Raw genomic sequence first — 26,174 nt, forward strand, 5'->3', positions numbered from 1 at the left:
CAGCTATGCTAGCTAGCAACAATCTCCAAAGAACAGTCCTCCATCTTGGGATAGGCAGAGTGCAATCCATTATGGACACAACCCATCCTGCCCCATGTCAGGAGAGGTGTAGGGTCTCCACTGGGGAGATACAGGTGGTTTCTGTTCTCTTTGTACTGCAAGATCAGTGAAAAGGGAGCAGAGTAGGACAGTACATTTGTAAGTGTCAATAAATGTCTAACATTAATAGAACCATGAAGGACAAATTAATCTATATTTAGTATCTCCAGTTAGTGCAGCTTTAAGCTGAAAATTAGCATGTCAATAATGCTACAGCTGATATAACCAAGTGTAATTTAACATTATAGAGGATATATTCTATTACATTTGTATTATACAATATCTTTTAATTGGATGTAATTAATCCAATGCTTATTTTTAAAATTTAAAGTAAAGGACATTATTTTCTACCTAACTTTAGTCTGTTACCAATTTTGGTTTATATTACAATTAATGGACTCAAGAAACAAAACTGTTTGGAAGTTATTTATTAAATTAAGAGAAAATGTATTTGTTAAACATTAGTGTGCTTTGCACTGTACAAGATACAGTAAATACTCTCTGTGTCCCAGGGAATTTACCTTATATTTATAAGAAAAAGAAAAGAATTAAAATGTATGAATAGTGCAAGTCTAATGCATGCTGAAATCTGTATCTGCAAATTACATTTATTATCTTAATATATATTTAAATAAGGCATTTTTACACTAAAAGCGTGCATGCCAAATATCAGTTTACATTTACAACACAACAGGTAAGAAAGGAGTTAAATGTTGAACTCCACTACTTCTCCATGCCCCTCTATATTTTCAAGATGTTTTCCCCAATTCTCTCCCACTTACAGTTGATCTAAGATGTAAGGGTTTATCAATGGGCTGCACCAGGTTTCGTATTTCTGTTTCTTCTGCGGATGGTTCAGGACATTCCTGGTAAGTCCACAGCCCTTTCTCAACTAATTCCTTAAAGATAATTGTTCAGATAATTAAAATTAAGGTTAGTTATGAAATTCATTACATTTATACATATAATCTAAGCACAGAAATATTCTGTTAATAAACTGCAACATATTGTCACAAATATACATACATTCTGTATTTTGGTTAGTTCATTTATTGCTTGTTTATTGCCAGGTTCCAACTTCAAAACTGTTTCAAAATCTAAGTGAATAAAAAAACATGAGAAAAAAATGTATAAGTTTCAAGTTGAAGTATTTCTGGTCTTTTTCTTTTTTTTATTAAACTATCTGTTTTTCCCCAAAGGTAACCGCCTCCAAAATAATTAGTTTACAAGTAAATTAGGGCTGTCAGGTGATTAAAAAAAATTAATAGCGCTGTTAAACAATAATAGACTACCATTTATTTCAATATTTTTGGATGTTTTCTACATTTTCTAATATATTGATTTCAATTACAACACAGAATACAAAGTGTACAGTGCTCACTTTATATTTATTTATTTTTGATTACAAATATTTGCACTGTAAAAAACAAGAAATAGTTTTTTTCAATTCTCCTAATACAAGTACTGTAGTGCAATCTCTTTATCATGCAAGTTGAACTTACAAATGTAGAATTATGTACAAAAAAATAACTGCATTCAAAAATAAAACAACATAAAACTTTAGAGCCTACAAGTCCACTGAGTCCTACTTCAGCCAATCGCTCAGACAAACAAGTTTGCAGGCGATAATGTTGCCTGCTTCTTGCTTACAAGGTCACCTGAAAATGAGAACAGGCGTTCGCATGGCACTGTTGTAGCCGGCGTCACAAGACATTTACGTGCCAGATGCGCTAAAGATTCAAATGTCCCTTCATGCTTCAACCACCATTCCAGAGGACATGTGTCCATGCTGATGATGGGTTCAGCTCGATAATGAACCAAAGCAGAGCGGACCAACGCATGTTCATATTCATCATCTGAGTCAGATGCCACCAGCAGAAGGTTGATTTTCTTTTCTGGTAGTTTGGGTTCTATAGTTTCTGCATCGGAGTGTTGCTCTTTTAAGACTTCTGAAAGCACGCTCCACCCCTCATCCCTTTCAGATTGCAGACGGCACTTCAGATTCTTAAACCTTCGGTCGAGTGCTGTAGCTATTTTTATAAATCTCACATTGGTACCTTCTTTGTGTTTTGTCAAATCTACTGTTAAAATGTTCTTAAAACAACATGTTGTGGGTCATCATCCAAGACTGCTATAACATGAAATATATGGCAGAATGCAGGTAAAACAGAACAGGGGACATACAATTCTCCCCCAAAGAGTTCAGTCACAAATTTAATGAACACTTTTTTTTTTTTTTAACTAGCATCATCAGCATAGAAGCACGTCCTCTGGAATGGTAGACGAAGCATGAAGGGGCATACAAATGTTTAGCATATCTGGCACGTAAATACCTTGCAATGCTGGCTACAAAAGCGGCATGCGAACGCCTGTTCTCACCTTCAGGTAATATTGTAAATAAGAAGCGAGCAGCAGCATCTTCCGTAAATGTAAACAAACTTGTTTCTCTTAGCGATTGGCTGAACAAGGAGAAGGACTGAATGGACTTGTAGGTTCTAAAGTTTTATATTGTTTTGTTTTTGAGTGCAACTATGTAACAAACAAAAAAATCTATATTTGTAAGTTACACTTTCACGATAAAGAGATTGCACTACAGTACTTGTATGATGTGAATTGAAAAATACCATTTATTTTATCATTTTTACAGTGCAAATATTTGTAATAAAAATAATAATATAAAGTGAGCACTGTACACTTTGTATTCTATGTTGTAACAGAAATGAATATATTTGAAAATGTAGAAAACATCCAAAAAATTTCAGTGGGTATTCTATTGTTTACCAGTGCGATTAATCGCAATTAACTTTTTTGAGTTAATCGTGTGAGTTAACTGTTTGAATTTAAATTAGAAAAATATAAAGCTAGACTATTTCCTAGTAGCTAATAATATGTAATATAAGAAAATTTGTATAACTAGGTGGGAAAAAGACATTTTATGTTAAAATAAGACTTATTATGAAAGCATCAGTAACAGTTCCATATTTAAGATTGACTGGCATGTTATACTTAAACAGGAACTACAAATGCATAATTAGTGCACCCAAACAGCCATAACTCTGTCCTGTAGTGATACCACAAGGCAGCAGGGCTGAGAAAAAAAAATATTTTTACCTAAAATGGAACTATAAATACTAAAATGCTTTAATTATAATTATGTGGTTATTGCATGGTGTCAGTACAGAGACTTAAGGTTGTTTAGGTGCCTTAACTGTGCATTTCCATACCTTTAACATGTTTGGATTTCTTTTAAATTTAATCTTAACTCTGAATTACCTAGTTTTATCATATTTGTTTCTGGAACAGTTACACTATTCCTGTGATGTATTTTCCTCTAAATTACTGTTCTCAAACTAGACTCCATCTTAATGTAGTTTTTGGCTAGAGATAATACTAAAAACACATGCTGAAGCTTGAAAATTAGGTTGGTTTAATGATCACTATGGTATCAGTCTTCATATCTCCCACTCTCCCAATATTCACATCCCATGCTGTTGAGCCCTAATTTCTTGCAGGAATCCAAACCTAGAATCCTTCTACAACACTCTTTAAATAATACATTCCATTGCAATCTTTAGAGAGATAATTTTATCTGTTCAAATGAGTAAGGGGTGGTAGGTGAAATAAATCTTCAATTTGGCCTACCAATGCAAAAAATTAGAGATTTGACATTCATGGTACCAAAAAAGTGCTCTTCCTAGAAGTTGTGCCCCAATATACTGGAAATGCCAATAAATTGGTGTAATTGTTTATTGGGTGTTTAAAGAATCAGGACTAAATAAATCTACATATGGTACCTAACCCATCACAAATATTTGCTTGCATACAAAGTCTCACCTTGCATAGCTTCTTTTAGCTTTCCTAGTGCTGCTCTGGCAGTCCCTCTTCTGGCAAAAGCTTTAGAATAGGAAACATCTAGTAATACAGCTTGTGTGCAGTCTGCTTCTGCCTCCTCATATCTCAGCAGAAAATAAATTTTAAAAGATTAGTATAATAATCATGTAATGAAAACACAGTTTTCAATATTTAAAAAAAAATAGTTTCTCCAAGGTATAAACATTTGGACCAAAGGCTTAATATCCGGATGCCTAAAATTAAGTCCTTAAATCCATATTTAGACCCCAATAGAAGTGGCATAGTTTTTAGAAGTGTTGAGCATCCCCAGCTCCCGTTAAGTCAATGGGAGGTTCAAGAGCTCAGTACACCTTTGAAAGTCAGTCCTCTTTTATTAAGTGATTAAATATCAATCTAAGGGTTTAATTTTATGCACCTAGGTTTGAAAATGTTAGCCTTAGTTTTTGTTACATCCAGTGACACATCACAGATCTAAATTCCCAGCTTTTGTCAGAGTCTGTCTACAATATTAGTTTATTTCTAGACTTTTTTTTTTATACAACAAACTACAGAGTTTTTAGAAAGCAATATTTTTCCAAATAAGCATAATCTAACAGACTTATTAAAAACATTTATATTATATACTTTAATCTATTGGTTCTGTACCTGAATTTTGTGACAGCCACACAGAAGAACAGATACTACATGGAAAGAGCCTTTACAAATGGTAGAAACTTTTGTCTCATTTGACTGTAAAATTCAATTCCAGAGACAAGTATGCGTGTCTATTGTTACTGGGACTTCTTGGTTTACTCAAACAGCAAACAACAACAAAAACCCAACTACCTTTCTACGTCCATTACTGAAAAGAGTTTGTATGGTTAAAAAAATATTTGTTTTTATAGACTGCTTATAACCATTCCTTCAGAAGTTTGAAATCTGAATCAATTTCTTTAGCAAAATTAGCTCTCTTCCATCCTATATGAGACATCTAGCAACTTGCTATCTTTTTGTCATACATAAGCAGCATTGATCCGGGTCCTTTGAAGAGGCGAGTATAGTTGCACAGAACTTTAAAAAGTAAGAAAAACTGGACTGGTTAAATTGTGAGAAAATGATTCAAGGTTCATTGTGGTTTCAACCTAACCCTATTTTTCTCTCTTTCAAAATGTTTTCATTAAAAATTAATCACAACATGACATATGCATATATTAAAGGAGACATTGAAAAGAACAACTGAACATTTGTTTGCGTATATTTTATACTGAATTCTAAGAAGAGTGTAGAATGAATGGCAGTAACAGTTTGAATTTAAATGAAACTGATGTATCATTTTTTGTTCCCAATTTACAAAGAATAGAGAAGCATACACTCAACACCACTTACTTCTGAATCTTTAGATAGGCCATAGCTCTGTTAGCTGGCAGAAGTGCATTGGTGCCATCTGCTGCTATACCACGTGTATAACATTCAATTGCTGCTTCATATTTTCCCTCTTTGAAATATCCATTTCCCTGATATATTTGGATGGAAAAATTGTGCAATATTAAGAAAGTTCTGATAGACATTAGATATACTAGTGAGCATTTAAAAAATACTAATAAGGCGAGTCACATTAATAAGTGATGCACTTTAAAATTTGCTAGAAATGAGAAGTACTTTACTACATTAAATGGAAGACATTTTGTAGCCAGATTACATTCCATTGCAATTTTAGAGAGATAATTTTATCTGTTCAAATGAATAAGGGGTGGTAGGTGAAATAAATCTTCAATTTGGCCTACCAATGCAAAAAATTAGAGATTTGACATTCATGGTGCCTACTTAGTTTTCATATATAGAAATAACACACTGGAAAAACTGTCAAACATGGATTAACTTTTTAACCTTACCACTACTCAAATATTCTTCACAAAATTAATTTCTCACAACAGACCAGCGCCATGGGATGAGATGATTATATTTAATAGAATACACACACACACACATATATATATACCCACTAAAATAATAGTTTTTTATATAAATATAAATAAAAATGAAAAATAAGTGATGTAGTGATACTATTCTAAGTTGCAAATTTAAAAAAAAATGTTTTACTACATTTACATTACTACATTTCATATAGAAAGTTCTTTAAAAAGAGTATAAACTTAAAGGACTCAATCACTGCTCAGATAAGGGTGGTGGTGTGCAGTTTATTTGTCAGATTCCTGCTCTTCGGAAGAAGACTAGAAGAAATAAAATCTAGAATAAAAAATAATGCATATGGCAAAACATTCTATTGCATTACGGTAGAAACCTACATCTATGATGCATTTTTTTTCCAGATAGTTATAGGACATCAGCTATAGAAAAGCTTACGGAGTTACTTCAAGATTATATGGCTCCATATAACCCAACTGTAACCTATAGTACCACCTGTTGCAGAAATAAGTGAGAAGGAAGGAAATTTATAAGCACAGAGGAAAAACAAAAGCAGACAGATTTCAGCATAAGGAATCCTTAGCAATAGTTTATTATGACTTAGCTGAAAGAAAAGACAAGAGTTCATCTTTCTCTAGGTAGGCCCTCTAACTCATCTTCTTCAGATCGCAAAATGCTTTGTCAATGCACAATTTCTCCCCCTGACTATAGAAGTCTGTATCTCTAGTTATTATGGCTATTCTGAAAAAAATATACCTGGCACCACTGTTGCTTGCACAGTAAAATTATAGTATACTATTACTTATCTCGAGTAAATATTTTGTTCATTTTCCCCTCATGGGTAAAGGTTATGTGATTTACCAAATCTTTCTCTGCAATAGCCTTCTGCTTGAGCTGCTGCTCTTCTATTTGCTTCTTTTCTTCTTCTGTTAATTCAAGCTTCTTTCCAACTTCTTCAGCTTCGTTTTGTTGTGAATTTTCTTTTGATGTTAGAGCCTGGGAAAGATAGCATCAGCAATATTTATTCAACTCATTTTCTCTCACACACACAGCTTGTCTATATGGTGGCTTTGTCCACACCAGGCAGAAGTGTAAATTCTAATGTGCACTAACATGTCACTCACTAAGTTGAGTAGGTATCTTTTAGTGTGTGCCAGCAGGATCCACACAGGCCATTTAATGTGCAACATGCTGGCGCGCATTAGCATTTACACTCCTCCTGGTGTGGACTAAGGCACCATGTAGACAAGTCTACACACACACACTTTTCTTCAACTGGAATATATCACAATTTGTAGTCTAATCAAAACTCTATCTTGGAAAGCATTTCATTTATTTTTAAGGAAGCTACTTTGTTATAACTTGGATGCATACAATTTCTCACTGTTAGAAATAAAAACATTTAAAGGGACTAGCTCTTTAAAAGGGACTAGAGCTCTTCATTGTGTTGAAGTGTCTACCTACCACATGCTTCCATCACAGCGTCTCTGTGAAGCACAACTTTGATTTTTGTTAAAATATTTAGCAGAGGGCAGTAAAATTCTGATTCTGATGTTCCAGTTTCTGAAGAATGCTTGTAGCTTATTCCCAGCACTGTCTGTACAACATTAGCTCCAGCTGGCAAATCATTTTAGAGTTCATTACAATGTTTAAAAGGCAAAGATTTGTTTTAAAAGTAACTTTTCCAAATGCTTCCAAAATAACAGGGGTATTATTTTTGGACTCTGAGTAACTTGTATTTACCACAGCTAATTAAAATCAACATTCTCTCTCAGTACACTGCTTGCGTGGTGGACCTACCATAGATTTTAATCCACATCGATTTTTGATCTCCTGCCATGCTTACACCCACTCACCACGCTTCCCAATTTGTATCAACTACAAAAATTAGTCTGAGGCATAAGTAGAGCGCACTCAAATATACGATCAGCCAGAATTACTCTGTAGCTAACGGAACACGTTAAGTTCTTCCACTTATATACAGTGCTACTATGTGACTTGTGCTAGACTGATCACAAACATAAAAACAAAAACAAAAGAACAGATGGGAGGATGAAAATCGTTTGAGAAATCAAAAACAGGTTAGAAACATGACATGGTCAGAATATTGGTATCCACCATTTTTTTTCACCAAGATTTATATGGGTTAGTCCACTGTAGGCCAATGAGCTACCATTTCTTTGGTCAATGCTTATTAATTTGCAAGAAGTAGACTAAAATTTTTCTTAAAATCCTGACGGAAAATATGCCATGTACTAAAAGCATAAATATAAAATTAACAAAGGATTTCTTGGCATCATGAATCAAGTTAAATATATAAAAAAAGGTGTTTATTAGACTGTTAGCAACGATTCATCTCTCTTACCTGATCAATTTTCTGGAGTTCATTTTTTGCTTCAAAGTTATCTGGATCCAGTTCTAAAACCTTTTCATAATCTAAACAGTAGATAGGACATCAAAATTCCATATTTTTATATAACAACATTACAGGTGAGAAATTAGAAACTAGCATATTTAACTATTACCAAAATGTGAACTGACAGCTTCTATCAAGTCATTTTGTGGTACTAAAAAAAAAACTGGCTAGCTGGCTTAAGATGTCACACAGAGTTTACTATTCTAAGCCATTTAAAATCCAATTATTTCATATACTACTTGTAACTACTCTTCTTAGACTTGCTATCTCTTTTCAACTTGCCAGATAAACTCGATCTGGCACCCATTTGATTTCTTCTTGAAAATGGAAATCAAGAGTTCTTTATCAACAGGGATAAAAACAAACAAACAAAAAATCTACAAAAAGAAGCTTTAGTGTATAAAAGAGTTTGCATTTACAATAAGGATTGTTTTAAATAATAAAAAAAAAAAACCACAACTAACCTTCTTTGGCCCCCTCAAGATTTTGCAAAGAAAAGCGAGCAGCTCCTCTCCTGGAATAAGCCTTTGTATAATTCTTATTTAGTGCAAGTGCTAAATTGCAGTCAGATTCAGCAACAGAAAACCTATAACAATACTGCAAATTATTTATTTTGAATACATTTAGATTAAAGAGAAACATAAGTATGGCTCCAGATTAAGCTAACAGGATTTATCCGAAGTATGACAGAACATTAGAGAGAGTCCATTTTGGGGGGTTTCAGTGACATTAACTCTCTAGATAAAGACGGTGCGTAGAGGCGGTATTCAGCATTAGTTGTTGACATGAACTCTGACAATTTTAGATGTACTCTTCCTCAAAGTATTTTCAGCACTATTCTGATGGTAATCCCCTTTGGGAGTAAAAAGGCAAAAACCAAACAGCTTACTCTCTCTGCCCCAGGGCCACCTGGGACTTTTCCTGACATCTGGAGGAGGCTAGAGCAATACCTGCTGCCCAATAAAGACTGAATTCCCAATAAAGGGCCTGGATCATGCCCAGAAATGAGGTTTAGATCTCAGTTGAGGTACCTGATAAAGGGAGCAGTAAGGGCTTGTATACATGAACACTTAGTTCACAACAAGCTGGGATGTAAATCAACCCCAGACTAAACTGTTGTGCACTAAGTGCCCATGCGGACACTGCAGCTGCGCACTAAAAGTTGCCTAGTGAGCTTTAACCTAGCCCGCTTTGAAATGGGAACAGACTGAAGTGCGCTAGGGAACTTTGTGTGTATGCTGCCACATACTAGAAATTCCCATGTGCGCTTTAATCTACTCCCAAACAGGGTAGATTAAAGCGCACTAGGAAACTTCTAATGTGCAGCAGCAGGGTCCACATGGACACTTAGTGTGCGGCAGGCTAGTTACACCCCAGCTTGCTGCAATCTAAGTGTTTGTGTAGACAATCCCTAAGAGACAAATATTTTTTCCTTTTCTTTGTTACGATGCACTCCAATAGAATAGGTGTGCAGGGTCTCTAGACACCACAGTACCTCAGCAATAGGGAGAAAAGCAATCTCCCTCTGCCAAAAATGGGAAGCCCTGGAAGCACTGTGAAAATTTGGGGCTATTTTAGAGGGCAAAAAAAGAGTATCTTTACTCAAATATTCTACAACAGGGAGGTTGGGATTTCAGTCTGAAGCTGTGGAGGCAGATTGAAACTGATAACTTCAGAAAGACACTTTCCACCCTGGCAAATCAAATTCTACCTCCAAAGCTGCAAGCAGGCTGAAAATGCACATAAACAGACCTGTGGATCTTTGCATGACAAATAATATATTTATGACTACAATTCAAAGCAAAATAGTATTCCAAAGAAAAAATTTGATAACAAGTCTTACTTTTTCATTCTAAAGAAAGCAGATGCTCTGTTTGTGGGGAGGACTGGATTGTATGGATCAGCATTCATCCCCTTTGTGTAACATTTTATTGCTTCATCATACTTTCCTTGTTGAAAGTACATATTGCCCTGTTTATTAAAAAAAAAAAAAAAAAAAAAAGGGCAGCTTGTTGTCAATTTGTCACAGTACAGTCTTTTGCTAAATAAACATTTTGTACTCACTTCAGTTCAGTCTCTTAATTTTGTGGTGCAAAGAGAACAAACATTTTATACGTTGGGTTAAACATTCCAGTTTAAAGTCTCCAAACATTGCTATCATTAGTCTGTTACTTAGAAAACATTTCTAAAATGTTTCTCACCTTCCTACAGTCAATTTTTATTATCCCTGTAATAAAAATGGTTTACTTTGTCATACTCTATTATTTCAAGTTCATCCAGCTTGTTAAAAGACTCAACTTAATACAGACCACTGCTGTTTGAATTTCCATAATTATTAAAATCTCCTCAGATGTTGCCAATGAAAATCCAACCAAATATCACAGTATTTTAGCTTTCCAAGAAGGTTTATGACATCATGCCATAGTACATTTTGTATTTTCCTTTTATGTTACAAGTTATTCTGAGGCCAGAATATTGGCTTGCCCAAGTATAATTTGGAGATATTTGGAGAAGGGATGGGAAAAAAGAACTTATTGTTTTGGCACTGTTTCCACAGTTATTGAAGCAGCTTTCTATTGGCATTCAGAAAAGTCAGTCTGGGTTAGATTTTAAAGGAACATTTAAGACACAATTGACACCACTTTGAATTGAGATACATCCTGAGAGTTGTGTATATTTTCTACATTAATCTGTTTTCTGCCAATATTACTCCAAGAATAATTTACATAGCATCTTAAAACAAAATCTGCTAGAAAAATAATAGTAGTATGGGAAAGAAGCCAATGTAAAATCTTGTGAGGAATATTTGTCCAGCCCATCAGTCAAGATGAACTGTCCCAATCTATAATGGAAGAACAAAGTGTCCCACAAATAAAAACAGTGATCATAAGGTTAACTCATAAATGAGAGCGACTAAGATAATACAGGACACCGTACAAGAGAAATTCAGAAGTAATGGAAACCCTTTTTTTTTCTTTTTTCTCTCAGATGGTTGGATCTAGGACAGTTGTGGGAACACAATCTCTAGGAAGGAGGATGACATACACATCACACTTTTTTACTCTTAACAGCCTGCTGCTGCCTCACAAGATTACCAATTCTGCAAGCTACAGAATGAGCCCAGTGATCAACTGCTGTACAAGGCAACAGACTCATACAGGTAAGCTGGAAGCTCAGAATTGAGAGAGTGAATCAAAAACGTATACTTCATAAAAGAAATGGAAAGGTCAGGAGACTGACAACAGGATATGAAGACTTTCAAGTCCAGCCAAGGTTGATAGTGACAAAGAGTTAGTACTGTACCATCTGAGTTCTGCACAGTCATATACAGTGAGTTGGTGTTCCCACCTCAAATCCTGATGAACAGATAGTCAAATGAAAAAAGAAAAAAAAAGAAAAAAACTCCCATCAGAATTGGCACCCTTCTTCGAAGTCAACAGAAAGACCAAGGTTGAGACCTATGGACAAAGACTGAACTACTCTCACTCCTAGATTTAGCTACTTTAGGTCCAGGATGAGGAATACTGGCAAGGTGGTGGAGGAAGGGAAGACAACAGTATTTCCAGGGCTGTGCTATATTTAAGATAGGGAAGCTCAGTCTCAACAACCTATCCCCTTTAACAAGCAGAAAGTTGACTTAAATGGTGTGCAAAGATCAGGAGGGAATCTTCTCACTCAGAAGAATATAATGAATCATGGACCTTTGGCAAAATGAAGACATCATACATTCTAGCTGAAATTGGAGGGGAGAGAAAAAAGAATGGTTACTTAACCTACAGTAACTGAGGTTTTTTGAGCTGTGTTGTCCACCCAGATTCTGCTTCTGGTGTGCATGTGTCCCATGCATGTGAGATCAGATCCTTTCAGCCACATCCACTGGGGCCACATATATGCCTTAGATACCTTTGTGATGTTCCCACCCACCCAAGGACATCAAAGACAGAATGGGCTCAACGATCCCTCAGAGGAAACCTGATATTGCTTGTCGGCTTTTTTCGAAGTCGGTGCCATTGGTGCTGGGGTCTGCCACAAGATCTTAGCTATTCTAACAAGCCTTCATTAACAGGCATGGTAAGGCTACTTGAAGGCATGAAAGAGTGCAGGATACCTAGTAATTTGTGTCAAGTATCAGAGCGGTAGCCGTGTTAGTCTGGATCTGTAAAAAGCAACAAAGAGTCCTGTGGCACCTTACAGACTAACAGATGTATTGGAGCATAAGCTTTCGTGGGTGAATACCCACTTCGTCAGACGCATGCGTGTAATTTGTGTGGCTTTTCCTATACTACCTCTACCGGAATTTCTAACATATCTGCTGTGTGCCTTAAAAGCTCTCAGAAGGTCCTGAAATCATCTGTCTAGCTAAGAATAGAAGTGATTGCCTCATCTGGTGAAGAGAAGGCATTGCTGTTGGGAATAAGTGTTCTTCCATCTTCAGCTGCTATTCTTCATTGTCATGGTCTTGTTGTTGCAGACTATGAGACTGTACTAACTGACCCTGCTGAGTAAATCTACGGTGTCTTGTAGGAGATATAACTACAGAGCAGGGGAAGAGTAAGGGTAAGGGCAGCACAAGGTGTCCTGGAATGACACAGGGGTGGAGGCCATGGGGGTGAAGCCACAAAGAATGTTCTCCTCAAGTTTCCTGATGTCTGTGCCTATAATGGAATCTATCTGGCCAGTAAGATTTATAAAAGGCAGAGTGAGGTGTATGTGGAGATATCTTCCTGCTATGCTCTAAAGGGCAGGAAGAAAATGAATATGCTTCCTTTAATGGGGGAGCTATCTTGTCAGGTGTCCTAGGGTCCTCCCACAACCAAGTGACAGGATTTAACAGGTGAGTTCATCACTACCATGGCCACATCAGAAGTTGGCAGTGAGGCAGAAGCACCTCTGTTAAATGATGCAGATAGTCTGGTGACCATAAGACGAATGGATACCTAAAAAGTCAGTGCTGGAAACATCTGCATTGCGGAGGTGAAGTCTGAGTCATGGGCACTGAGGCTCAAGGCTGGCAGTTCCAATGGCAGTACTGAGGGAAATGAAGACCGTGGTTTCAGATGGTGCCATGAGTTCCTGGCGACTAACTATACCAAGGCATCAGAGGGACCCAGTCTCGGTTACCGACTGCCTTTTGGCTAAGGGGCATCGGCTCGAGTCACGGTAGGTCTTTTGTCTGTTTTTATTGGGCACCATGATGGGTGACCATGTTTGTGCTTGACCCTGGAGCGGCGCTGCTTCCAATCACTTTCAGACAATGACTGGGTAGAGGAGTTCTTGTTTGTACTGCCAGATGCAGTAGTCTTAGATTAAGAAAGTGCCTAGGAGCTTGGTGTAGGGCCACAGCTCAGCAAGGTGCTCATTCAATTAGACTGAGGAAGCAGGACTTTTTAGCCTCGGGCTCTGAAGAGGCCCTCATGAGTGCTCTAAAAGTAGAGCTTAAGATGGGCCTCGGTGGCTTTGTGCATCCTCTTGGAAAAGGAACAGACTGAACACTTATCAGGATTCTGTCCCTCACCAAGGCAGAAGAAACACCAAGACCATCCACCATTAAACAACGTAGCAGCCTCTCAAGAAGGACAAGTTTTAAATCCCAGGGATTTAGTTTTAGCCATATCAACTAAGTACCAGGTAAACTCCAAATCTAATCTAATTTTTTTTTAGCCAAATGGTGTAACAAAGTAACTATTAACTAACTACACTAATAAACAATTCTAATTATCCTGACAACTAACAGGTTAGTGCACAGAGTATGCGGACACTGCAAGCGTTCTCTCTTGTTGTCAGGAGCAGTAAGAAAGAAGTGAGGGATAACTGGGCCCATTGCTCCCTTTATGTCCTTTCCGAAAAGGAGTATGAGTGTGGAGAGGGTGGTGCAGTTCAAGTGTATGTGGGGCATGGTCATGGTCCCAACGGACACTGCTGTCTAAAAGAATCTGTTATTGGGCACATGCTCACCAGAAGTGGAATCCATGTGGACAATGACTTGAAGAAGCAGCCAATGTTCAAATGTCTCGGTCACTTTTTTTTTTTTAAATGGTCATTTAATGCTGCAATAACCTTTTCTTTCTCAGCAAGAGCTTTTTCTGCATCTATATGAATTCCATCTTCTTCAGAGTCCGATTCTGGAGATAAGGAATCATGGGTACTATCTTCTTTGTCAAGTTCTTCAAGTATTTTGTCCTAAAAACATAAAATAAATTCACGTATATAATGTTCATTATAATCCATGACTCTATACAAATTATAACTAGATATCAAAAGACAAACTAGACATAGGATTTTTAAAAATACATCTGTCAATTATTACAAATACTACTGATAGTACTTTTTGTCTTTATTTAACTAAGGTTGCGATGTTGCTCAGCCACGGGAGTTCACTTGTGCAGATCTCTATACAGCATTGAGGCCTAAGAATGTATGACTTATAATTTTGTAAGCTGATTTTGAAATATTGACAAAGGTAATAAAACAACTTCCTGACAACACACACTAAAAAATAATAAAACTAAGTTATTCTACTTGGGTTTTTGTAAAATGCTAACTGTTATTACAGATATTTAAACACTGATAATGGTGCTTAGTAACAGCTGTGCATGCAGTATAAAATTGCATAAATTTGAAAATATACACCATAAATGTTTGAAATACAGAATTATTTTCTGTGACTAGAACATAGCCATACTCCACGAAGTTCACAAAAAACCCTGAACTACCTGAATGTCCATTCTACATCAGGGATTTTAGATTCCTATTCAGGTTTCTCTACTCAAGAAAACATTTAAGCACATGCTTTAGTGCTTTTCTGAATTCAGGCCTTAATGAATTGCACAGATTTTTGAAGCAGGGCTTGCAATGCATGTTTGGAGACCACTCAATTTGTAATCCGTAATCCAAACTGTAACATTTAAATTGACAGTGGTATAGGTTTTTCATGATCATTTTTAAATTTGTAAGTGGCACAATAAGTCATAATTAAATGAAAAGCTTTCACACTCAGTTTTGATTATGAAATCGTGATTTGTTTCACAGTATTTCAGTGTATTCGCTGCACTTAGTTTTAGTGAATCTCAGTTTACAATTTTGTACTTGGAAAAATTTATTAATATACAAACAAGATGTCTCTCTGCACTTACCATGTCTAATTTAGTATATGTACAGCCATGCTAAACCCACCACACAGCAAAGAAAAAGTTCACTCTTACAGGGAAATATTTGTCATCCCAAAAACCCACACCACGCCCAATGCTTATTCAAACATTTTAATCGCTGATAACATGCTAAACCTCACAGATTCTACCCTTTTCTGAATGTAAATAAAAGTGGGATGAGCTTAGTATCTTAATACTTATTCTACTGAGTATTTTATTTTTTAGATCAGATTAAAGTTTTAAAAGACCTTAAATACTGGACTCCCATCATAAGACAGTTAATCAGTTACACCTCTACCTCGATATAACGCTGTCCTCGGGAACCAAAAAATCTTACCGCGTTATAGGTGAAACCGCGTTATATTGAACTTGCTTTGATCCACCGGAGTGCGCTCTCCCCCCCCCCCCCCGAGCACTGCTTTACCGCGTTATATCCGAATTTGTGTTATATCGGGTCGCGTTATATCGGGGTAGAGGTGTATTTTTAAAACATAGCATTATCTACCTCAAAGCTATAGAAACATTAAAAAATTGTAATCAAAGTTAATTTTTAAAAAATAGCCATCCTCAAATCTCCAGCTTCTGTAAGCTGTTACCTCCTTGGGTAAACCTAACTGTGTAGCATTAGTCAGACATATCCAATGAGAAACCTGAGACTAAAATTCATAAGAGGCATCATCCTATTGGTATCCTGAAGGTTTCCATTCCTTTTAAACACCATGCTGCTTTCACTTCAGGAACCTAGTTAAGAGACACTACAGTAGTAAGACTTCAGCTCCAAAACTTTCACAGGTTAAATTTGTTTGATTCCAAATAATTAACAGAACGTATTCAGCCTTTACACAACAGCTTAATTCAATACACTTCTTGCATTGGTCTGGATGCTTACAATGTCAATAGCAGCACAAGCAGCATGAGCTCAGGGTTTGGCAGGTACTTCAAGAAACTATTTTCCGAATATTTTGTTTTAAAAACATATTAATCACAAAGCTTATTCACACATACTACACCTCTACCCCGATATAACGCTGTCCTCGGGAGCCAAAAAATCTTACCGTGTTATATCGAACTTGCTTTGATCCGACGGAGCGCGCAGCCCCGCCCCCCTGGAGCGCTGCTTTACCGCATTATATCCGAATTCTGTTATATTGGGTCGCGTTATATTGGGGTAGAGGTGTAGTAATAAACTGAGATGCCAAAAATGTTTTAAAAATACACCTCTACCTCGATATAACGCGACCCGATATAACACGAATTTGGATATAACGCGGTAAAACAGTGCTCTGGGGGGGCGGGGCTGCGCACTCCGGTGGATCAAAGCAAGTTCAATATAACACAGTTTCACCTATAACGCGGTAAGATTTTTTGGCTCCCGAGGACAGCATTATATCAAGGTAGAGGTGTATATGAACACCACCTTTAACCAATACTTCCATAAAAAGTTACAACATATATGTTAAATATTTACCTTACACGCTCTTCTCCTATTCTGAGCCACTTCTTGTAGAATTATTTTACATTTAAAATAAAACACTATTTTTAAAACCATTTTTTCTTAAAGACAAAAATTCATCATATGAGCCAGAGCAGGGCGTAACCACTGTGGAATAATTCACACCTAATGTATTTTAAATAAATTATAGTATCCTATTTCACATCTTTTCAAGGACCAAAATGTAAGCTATTTGGGGGAAGGAGTGTTATTTTCTGCTTTTACAATACCTAGTGCAACTGGGAACCAACCTAGCAGGCCTCTAGGCACTAATGCAATATAATATTAAGCAATAGCATCAATTAGGTATGACACATGCGAAAAGTATACCATATGCCTGGAATAACATACCACATCAAGCTTTCCCCATGCTTCATAGTCATAAGATTTTATCTTGTTTTTTTTGTTTTCCTCAGTAGTTTTCTTAGAAGGTACTTTAGCTTTGCTCTTCTTTTTTTTCCTATATGCCTCATTTCGAATTGGTGGTAAATTCTAGGTAGAACAAACAGTTATTTCAGTGTAGTTTTAACTTAACAGAGAAATAGTTATGAGATTTTTTTCAGATAAGACAGGATAACGTTTACAGTAAAATACTTTTTTTTAAAACAAAGAATGATTGAAAACTGCATGTCTTAAAGATGAAGGCAGATTTAAGGTGGTACAGCTTTTGATACTAACAACACATGACTGGCTTTATCTTCTAAGACAGGGGTGGCCAACCTGAGCTGGAGAAGGAGACAGAATATATCAGTGTACATTGCCAAAGAGCCACAGTAATACGTCAGTAGCCCCCGCATCAGCTTCTTCCCCCCCCGCACTACCAGCGCCTCCAGCCCACCAGCAGCCCCACCGAACAGCGCCTCCCCCTCCCTCCCGATCAGTTGTTTCCTGGCGTGCAGGAGACAGGGGCGAGAGGGGGGAAAAGAGTGGGAGAAGCAAGGGCATAACAGGCTCAGGGGAGGGAAGAGGTGGAGTGGGGGCAGGGCCAGGGGTTGAGCAGTGACCACCCCCCAGCACATTGGGAAAGTTGGCACCTGTAGCTCCAGCCCCGGAGTCGGTGCCTATACTAGGAGCCGCATATTAACTTCTGAAGAGCCGCATGTGGCTCCGGTTCTAAGAGAATCTGTAAACTTTAATACTCAAAGTATTTTGAAAAATGAAAATCTTTGTAAATAAATGTAAATGAAAGACTTTACAGTGTCACAATTCTGAAGTAAGATAGACTCAAGTTTAGTTTTAGATTAGGTTTCCCTGAATCCAAAACATTTTGAAGAAAACTGTTTGTCACCCAGCTTTGCAGCTCCACTCAAATAATGTTCATGCTGATGCTGCTCCAGAAGCTGACAAAGATTTTCCTTATGGATAATATAAATCTAATAGGATGTGTTAAAATGCAATATCAAAAATACACACATTAAGATGTTTACCATGGTGGAACCTCTTTGTGACTATGTAAAACAAGATTCAGTTCATTTTTGGATTTGAATTTCAGACATAAATAGATGTATAATATTTTGGATAAAAAGGAAAGAGGAGCAAAAAAAATGGTAATATGCATGTTTGACTGGGAAATGTGCTGATTCTGTAAATCTCCATGTGTTTTCTTTCCTCTGAAACATAAAACATTTTAAAAGCCAGTGGTGCGTTTCATACCAATATTAATTATCCACGTGACTGCAGAGGGTGAAACTCTGTCCTCACTGACATCAGTGGGAGTTATGCCATTTATTTCAATGGAGCCAGGATGCCACACAAAGTTACTCTGCATAGAAATAAACCATATACCTCCACACATGTTAGTGGTTGTTAAATTTTTACAGTTTTATACTGAAGCATCAGTTTACTCGTAGAGGGCCAAATCCTATTTGCCTTACTTATGCAGGGAGCCCTGTGATACCAACAGGACTTCTCAGAAGAGTACATCAAAGAGGATTTGGCCCAGCATAAAGAAATACTTTAAACATATAGCAGGGTAGCATTGCATGTACTTTGATCATACATGCTGCTGGTAAAAAAGAGAGAGAGAAAGAAAAGAAAGGGGGGAGGGTTAGGAGATACTGATCCTTAGTCTTTATGAAATATCCTTGAGGAGCAGCAAGAATGTGTCCCTAGACAATTAAAATGAGAATCACTTTGAATATTAATCTGTGCAAAGAAAAACAAAACTAAATGATAAATTATTAAACAAATACCACCACTTTTTATTAATAGCTGTGTTAATATTGAGATTGGACTCTTGAATTTACCTCTTCTGGGGCACCACTCTGTTTCCTCAAATCAGAATCCATCTGCTTAATATCTTTTTCCCAGCTTTCTAATTCTCTCACAAAATCATGCAGCTCTTCAGCATTTTGCTTCATTTGCAGCTGTAGCTCTAGTGCTTTATTTGGTGAAGTCATTGTTACCTGTTGAATTTGGGGGAAAATAGGTTTTTAATGAGAATCAAAAGCATTTACTGAAGAAAACTAGTTTCAGTAAAATGAGAAAAAAAAAAATCGACTGAACTACTTTGCATGCATGACTGAATCTTCCCACCAGTATGAGCAAAGACATTGTGAGAAAAAGTAAGGAGACGAGAAGAGAACAAGTTATTAAAATGAAAAAAAGTTATAACTTTTCTGACATACCGCAACATTTCAAAAGAAAGAAACAAGTCATGTTTTTCATTATTGTGAATAAGGTGTATTGCCTCTTTAAGGAGCAAGTCAAGGAGGTATCCAGAAGGTGACAACTATGTGATCTTGTATTAAAGGAAATGTGTCTTCAATAATTTTTCAAAACATTGTAGTCACACCATCTTGTGTGAAAAAACAAGGAAATTGGCTTTTTAAAGTTAACATTTAACAAAAAATCTGCAACTATAAAATGTACTCATTCTATAGATGCTACCTCGTGTCTGTGTATGGGCAGAAATATGACCAATTTAATATTTTTAGGTAGGTTTAAATATGTATGTTCATTTTAACTACCAGGAAGGGGGAGGCTCCCAGAGGTGAACCGCGGCCACTGGTAGCTGCAGGGGGCCGTGCCTGCGGACAGTCAACATCAGCAAAATGTCTCGCAGCCCGCCATCAGATTACCCTGATGGACCGCAGGTTGCCCACCACTGCCACCACACCCTTGTCAGTTAGCAGCTGGTTTATGCCCTGAAATGTGGTTTTATCACTTACAGAAAAAAAAAATATTGTTTACCCTATCCAACATCACTGTGGATGTTCAATATTTTTGAACCCTCCTAAATTCCAGGTCTCAGTTTGTGGTGATGCAAAACAAATAGTTGATTATTGTTCAACTGCTATGTAAAAAAATATTTATTTTTATCCATTTTAATTCTGTTTTCTTTACATTTAATTTTATATGACCTTTGGTCCTGCATTGTGATAGAAGGTAAACAGAAATATCCAATTCACTGTCTCTGATTCCAGTCACTATTTTGTATATTAACGTTATGTCCCCTGTTATTTTTATACTTTCTCAATTAGATACTACTAATCTCTTTACTCTTTCCACGCCTTCAAGTTTTCAGAGTCCTAGACTCCTATTTCTGGTATATCTGTTTTGAGACAGGATGACCAGAATTTAACATTAGATAGCCTTACCTAAAACAAAGATAATATTTTCATGATCATTAACCCACATTCTTTATACAGTGTAACTTATTGCTTTCTTTTTTTGACCTCGGCTGCACACTGAACAGATGCTCTCCTGGAGCTATCCTGAATGATGCCAAGGTCATTTTCCTAAATCGTTACAATGAATTTATAACTCAGTGGAACATAGGAATTGCAGCATTGGATCAAACCCATGGTCTCGTATCCTGTCTCCAAAGTGACTGGCACCAGATGTTTCAGAGGAACTGCAAGAAACCCAGCAATAGACAGATGTGGGATAATCTGTCTTCCATGAAGGTTTTATCCTAATCTGTAAAAATTAGATTGTTTTAAACCTATACAAATGAAGTGTTCTATCCCTTCTTATTTTTTTGGTAACCATTAACTATTATAACTCTGGATATTCTTGCTATCTGTATAAATATCTTTGAATCCTGCTAATTTCTTGGCCTAAGTGACATCCTGTGACAATGAGGTCTATAATCTAATTACGTGTTGTGTGAAAAAAAATATCTTAGTACTGAAATTTGGCACCCTTCTGTTTCTCTTGTTCTTGCTATTCTATAGCCTGTTCCTTATGCTTCCTAACATCTTGTTTGTTTTTTGCAAATGAGCAGAGGTCTTCATTGAGCTGAGCACACAATGGTCAGGTCCCTTTCTAGCATTGATCCTGTTAATTTAGAACCCTGTAAAGTGTACTAGCATGTTTAAGAGTTTGGAGGATAGGAGCCTAAGCAAAAAACTTGGAATTCCATTGCATATTAAAGTCTCTCTATTTATACCTCTCAACGCAGAGGACAATAAGAGATATTAATTAGGGAAGCCTTTAACCAGGTGAACACAGTAAGGGTCCTTTCTGACCAAATTATGATATTTTGGCTTGTTATTCCTCAGGCATGTGCTGAAAAGACATGCTGCTAAAATTAATGTATACACTTACATACATAAGGGAAGTGGGGAGGAAAAGATGGTCTATGGTGGACCAATCACTGGAGTCAGACGGGACCATCGTGATGATCAGTCTGACCTCCTGCACATTGCAGGCCACAGAACCTCACCCACCCATTGAAATAGACCCCCTACCCTCTGGCTGAGTTACTGAAATCCTCAAATCATGGTTTAAAGCAGAGTAGACAACCTATGGCATGCGTGCCAAAGGCGGCACATGAGCTGATTTTCAGTGGCACTCACACTGCCCGGGTCCTGGCCACCGGTCCGGAGGGCTCTGCATTTTAATTTAATTTTAAATGAAGATTCTTAAACATTTTTAAAACCTTATTTACTTTACATACAAAATAGTTTAGTTATATATTATAGACTTATAGAAAGAAACCTTCTAAAAATGTTAAAATGTATTACTGGCATGCGAAACTTTAAATTAGAGTGAATAAATGAAGACTCGGCACATCACTCCTTAAAGGTTGCCGCCCCCTGGTTTAAAGACTTGAAGTTACAGAGAGTTCACCATTTACACTAGTTTAAACCTGCAAGTGACCTGTACCCCATGCTGCAGAGGAAGGCGAAACCCCCCAGGATCTCTGGTAATCTGAGCCAGGAGAAAATTCCCGACCCCAAATATGGCAAGCAGTTAGACCCTGAGCATATGGGCAAGACCCACCAGGCAGATACCCGCAAAAGAATGATCTGTATTAACTCAGAACCCACCCCATCTAGTGTCCTATCTCCAGCCGCTGGGCGACTGCCAGTAGCAAAAAACCCCATGGGCCACGTGCCATTGTAGGCAGTCCTGTGATACAAGCCCCTCCATAAACTTATCAAACTCAGTTTTTTGCCCCCACTGCTCCCCTGAGCTGTTCCAGAACTTCACTCCTCTGGTTAGAAATCTTTGCATAATTGCCTTTGCCTAAACTTGTTGATGGCCAGGTTATATCCATTTGTTCTTGTGTCCACATTGGCACTTAATTAAAATAACTCATCTCCCTCCCTGTTATCTAGTCAGGAGACCTAGATTCAATTCACAGCTCTGCCACAGACTTCCTGTGCAATCTTGGGCAAGTCACTTAAACCTTGATCCACAAAGGTACTTGAGTGCACTTAAAATTCAGCTTTAGGCACCTAAAACCCAGTTTTAAACTCCACCATGATCCATAAAACTCCCACCAAACCCCACAGGTGCCTAAACGCACTTGGTGCCTAAGTTTACAGGTTCCCTCTGCATCTAAATTTCTACCTCTGGGCACTTACACCGCTGCTTCACTCTAGGCATCTAGATGCCTAACGATGCACAAACCAGTCAAAGATAGGCATTCATCTGCCTATTTTATGCGCAGAGACCAATCCGGTAGGTGGACTGAGGGTACCTATCAGATCACTTCCCATTCAAAATCTGCTCGAAGGAGGAGTTTTCTTACAATATTTAGCCCAGTGGTCACCTGGGATGTGAACGATCCAGGTTCAATTCCCCGCTCTGCCAGATTGGGAGGAAGGATCTGACATCTCAGGAAGATGCTCTAATCACTGAGCAATGGGATATTTTGATGCGAGGTGTGACACTGTATGCAAGCCACATGCCAAAGGATATAAAAAGCAGCTGCAGCATCTCCATTTTATCTTCAATCCTGCTTCTTACCTCTGGAGTAAGTTCTTTGCAAACTGAAGTTCTGAACAAAGGACTGAATGACCCAGCCAAGCTTTGGATGTGTTCCAGATAGGGATGTAAATACACCTCTACCTCGATATAACGCTGTCCTCAAGAGCCAAAAAATCTTACCGCGTTATATCGAACTTGCTTTGATCCACCGGAGTGCGCAGCCCCGCCCCCTCGGAGCACTGCTTTACCGCGTTATATCCGAATTCGTGTTATATCAGGTCGTGTTATATCAGGGTAGAGGTGTATCATTTTAAAAAGTACCCGTTTAAACTATAAAAATTATATTGGTTAACCATTTAACCGGTTAACCAATTTGGGCCTCACAATGCCTAGGATGGCATGTCTCCCCTCTCCCTTGCCCCGGACAGATGGGGAAGGGCAGCGGGGGGTACGGGGGGATGCAGGACACAACAGGCCTAGCCAGGAGAGCTTGGGGCAGTTGAGGGGGCCCAGCATGCCCCTTACATCCTCACTAACCAGGAAAAGGGAGAGGAGCCCCAGGTATCTAGTTTGTCCTGATGCGGCCTCCACAGATGCTCCATGCCACCCCAGCAGCAGCTTCCTTTCCCTTCAATTATCAGCCAAAACCGCAGCACCGACCAGTGCGTCGTCCGCCTCCGAACTCCTTCCAGTGGCACAGGGGGGATGCTGGGGCCTACTTTACCCCCAATGGGGCCTGCAGCCCCTGCCCCCCCCCCAGCCTAAACACACTCCCCCTGCCAGGCTGGCTGCCTCCTGCGAAGCCCCCAGACTGGCAGTTTCCTCGTCCTGCTTACCTGCGCTGCCAGGCGTTTCTTGGCCTAGCGAGCGGTATCCTTCCGCAAGGGTCCTCACCCCTAGGTCTGTGGAAGTATTTCCCCTCAGGTCTGTGGGGCTGGAGGGACTGTTTTTACAAACTAAAACAGGACCCTCCTCACAGCTGGGGCAAAGACCCCGCTGGGCTAGAGCGTTAATATCAACGTGGCCCCTTTATTAGGGGGCTGGGCTCCCAGTGATCTCTCATGATGCCTGCCCCTTCCTGATGCCATAGCCACCTCTTACCAGCTTCCCAAATGGCACCTCTGCTGCAGAAGAACCTGTTTGAGATCTGCATGCAGGCCCCGGCCCTCAGCAAGGACTTCTACCAGCTGATCGGAAGGAGATGGGTGAACGATGGAGGATTAACAGTAAAACTAATACTTATTGGTTTACCGTTTAACCGTTTAATATTTTACATCCCTAGTTCCAGAGGGACTTTCAAGCCAGCAAACTCACCAATATTGCTAAAGATCTGATATATGGACTTCGAAGTCTTATGTATGTATCTGACTTGGACCATTTAGCAACTCCCTTCTTGTTCTTTTCTTTTCTAATAAACCTTTAGTTTTAGATACTGAAAGATTGCCTGGCAACGTGGTATTTTGGATAAGATCCAAACTAATATTGGCCTGGTAATGTGGCTAGCCCTTTGGGGTTCAGAAGAACATTTTGTATAGTGAGCAGAGTTTTTAAAATAACTCACCTTTCTGGAATACAATAAAGGGAGCTGTGTGATCCCCCCCCCCCCCCCCCTCCAGTTTCTTGACAACCAGTGTGGGGAATCAGAAGTTTGGTTGGTGAGTCTAACGTCAGTGTTCACCACCATTTTTGAGAGCATCTGCTCTCCTTTTCACAGCCTGCCCTGACTTTGGCATTTTCAGTGAGGGCTACCATAGGCACCCCAGGTCACATGAAGCACCCTCAATCTCTGCTGTGGTAGCTGCTCAGCTTTGGATAAATACTTAAATAATCATTGGCACAGGGAGGCTGGACCCGAGGTCTCCTGGGGTGCCCTACCAGTTTACAGAGTCAGTCCATTTTCTCTGTGGCCCAGTGGCTATTTAAGCATTGATTCGAAGTGGAGCAGCTTCAACAGAAAAGACTAAGAGCACTCATCTTATTATTCCAAAAGATGGGGTCTTGGCTATAGATCACTAGCAGAGACAGGTGCCTCCTCACTGCCCAAACTGAGGAACCTACCCCTGTGAGAGCAACTAAGCTTAGGACACACACACCCCTGGCTATTTCAGGCAGGTTTCACCTTCCTAGCTCTGTAGCTCTCAACCTTTTCCAAACAACCCCATTCAGAAGTCTGATTTGTCTTGCATAACCCAAGTTTCAACTCATTTAAAAACTACTTGCTTACAAAATCAGACAGAAAAATACAAAACTGTCACAGCACTCTATTACTGAAAAATTGCTCACTTTCTTGTTTCTATCATCTAATTATAAAATAAATCAACTGGAATATAAAATTTATACTTACACTTCAGTGTATGGTATAGAGAGCAGTATAAACAAGTCACTTACTTCGTACTGACTTCGCTAGTGCTTTTTATGTAGCCTCTTGTTAAACAAGACAAATCTCTAGATGAGTTGATGTACCCCTGGAAGACCTCCACGGACCCCTGGTTGAGAACCACTGGTGTAGATCACAGTTTAAGGTGCCTAACTCTCCCATGCATCGTAGCGGCGTCTAGGCTCCTGACTCAGGCCCAGTGGCTCCCAGTGCTGTTCCTAGGACGCTCGGCGTTGCGACACCTACGTGCCTTTGTTGACGCCAGGCCTTACTCTCTCCCCGCCTCAGTTCCCCATCTACAGACTGGCCAGCAGCGCTGCTCACAGCCCACTGGTGCCCCGAGGGGCTCAGACGCTGCCCTGATGAGGGCGGGAAAAGGGACAGTCCAGGGGCCTGGCGCCTCATGTGCCCTCAGCAAACGTGGCTCCTTGGGCTCATCCCCCCGACAGGCGGCGCCCCCCGCAAGGAGACCAGGGACCCAACCGCCCCGCCCCCGGACAGGTTGAAACCGCCGCCCCGCGCCCTCCAGACCCCACCTTGCGCCTGGTATCGCCTCCTCCTGCCGCCGCTAGCGCCGCAAACCGCGGCCGGCCCTTCCCAGAGCGCACCGCGGCTGGGGCTGGAAACAGTCACCCGCGCGTCTAGTGCCGGCGGCCGTGACGGGGCCTCGGCCCAGCTGCCGCCCGCGCAGCACCGCTCCCTGACCACTCACCCCAAGCGACC

At 39.0% G+C, this 26,174-nt stretch overlaps 1 protein-coding gene across 1 annotated transcript in view; it reads right to left on the reverse strand.

Moving 5' to 3' along the window:
* RPAP3 (RNA polymerase II associated protein 3) overlaps positions 1 to 26,077 on the reverse strand; it is a 38,478-nt gene extending 12,401 nt beyond the window's left edge. The window contains exons 1-12 of the mRNA XM_065405587.1: positions 25,988 to 26,077; positions 19,159 to 19,317; positions 17,264 to 17,404; positions 14,330 to 14,452; positions 10,116 to 10,243; positions 8,737 to 8,858; positions 8,222 to 8,292; positions 6,718 to 6,852; positions 5,317 to 5,444; positions 3,934 to 4,055; positions 1,126 to 1,196; positions 882 to 998 (exon numbers count right to left, since the gene is read on the reverse strand). Of these exons, the coding sequence (XP_065261659.1) occupies positions 882 to 998; positions 1,126 to 1,196; positions 3,934 to 4,055; positions 5,317 to 5,444; positions 6,718 to 6,852; positions 8,222 to 8,292; positions 8,737 to 8,858; positions 10,116 to 10,243; positions 14,330 to 14,452; positions 17,264 to 17,404; positions 19,159 to 19,311 (1,311 nt within the window). The 5' untranslated portion in view covers positions 19,312 to 19,317; positions 25,988 to 26,077. The remainder of the gene's footprint in view (positions 1 to 881; positions 999 to 1,125; positions 1,197 to 3,933; positions 4,056 to 5,316; positions 5,445 to 6,717; positions 6,853 to 8,221; positions 8,293 to 8,736; positions 8,859 to 10,115; positions 10,244 to 14,329; positions 14,453 to 17,263; positions 17,405 to 19,158; positions 19,318 to 25,987) is intronic.
* Positions 26,078 to 26,174: the final 97 nt, after the last annotated feature.

Source organism: Emys orbicularis, chromosome 1 (genome assembly GCF_028017835.1).
Source record: "Emys orbicularis isolate rEmyOrb1 chromosome 1, rEmyOrb1.hap1, whole genome shotgun sequence".
Lineage (NCBI taxonomy): Eukaryota > Metazoa > Chordata > Testudines > Emydidae > Emys > Emys orbicularis.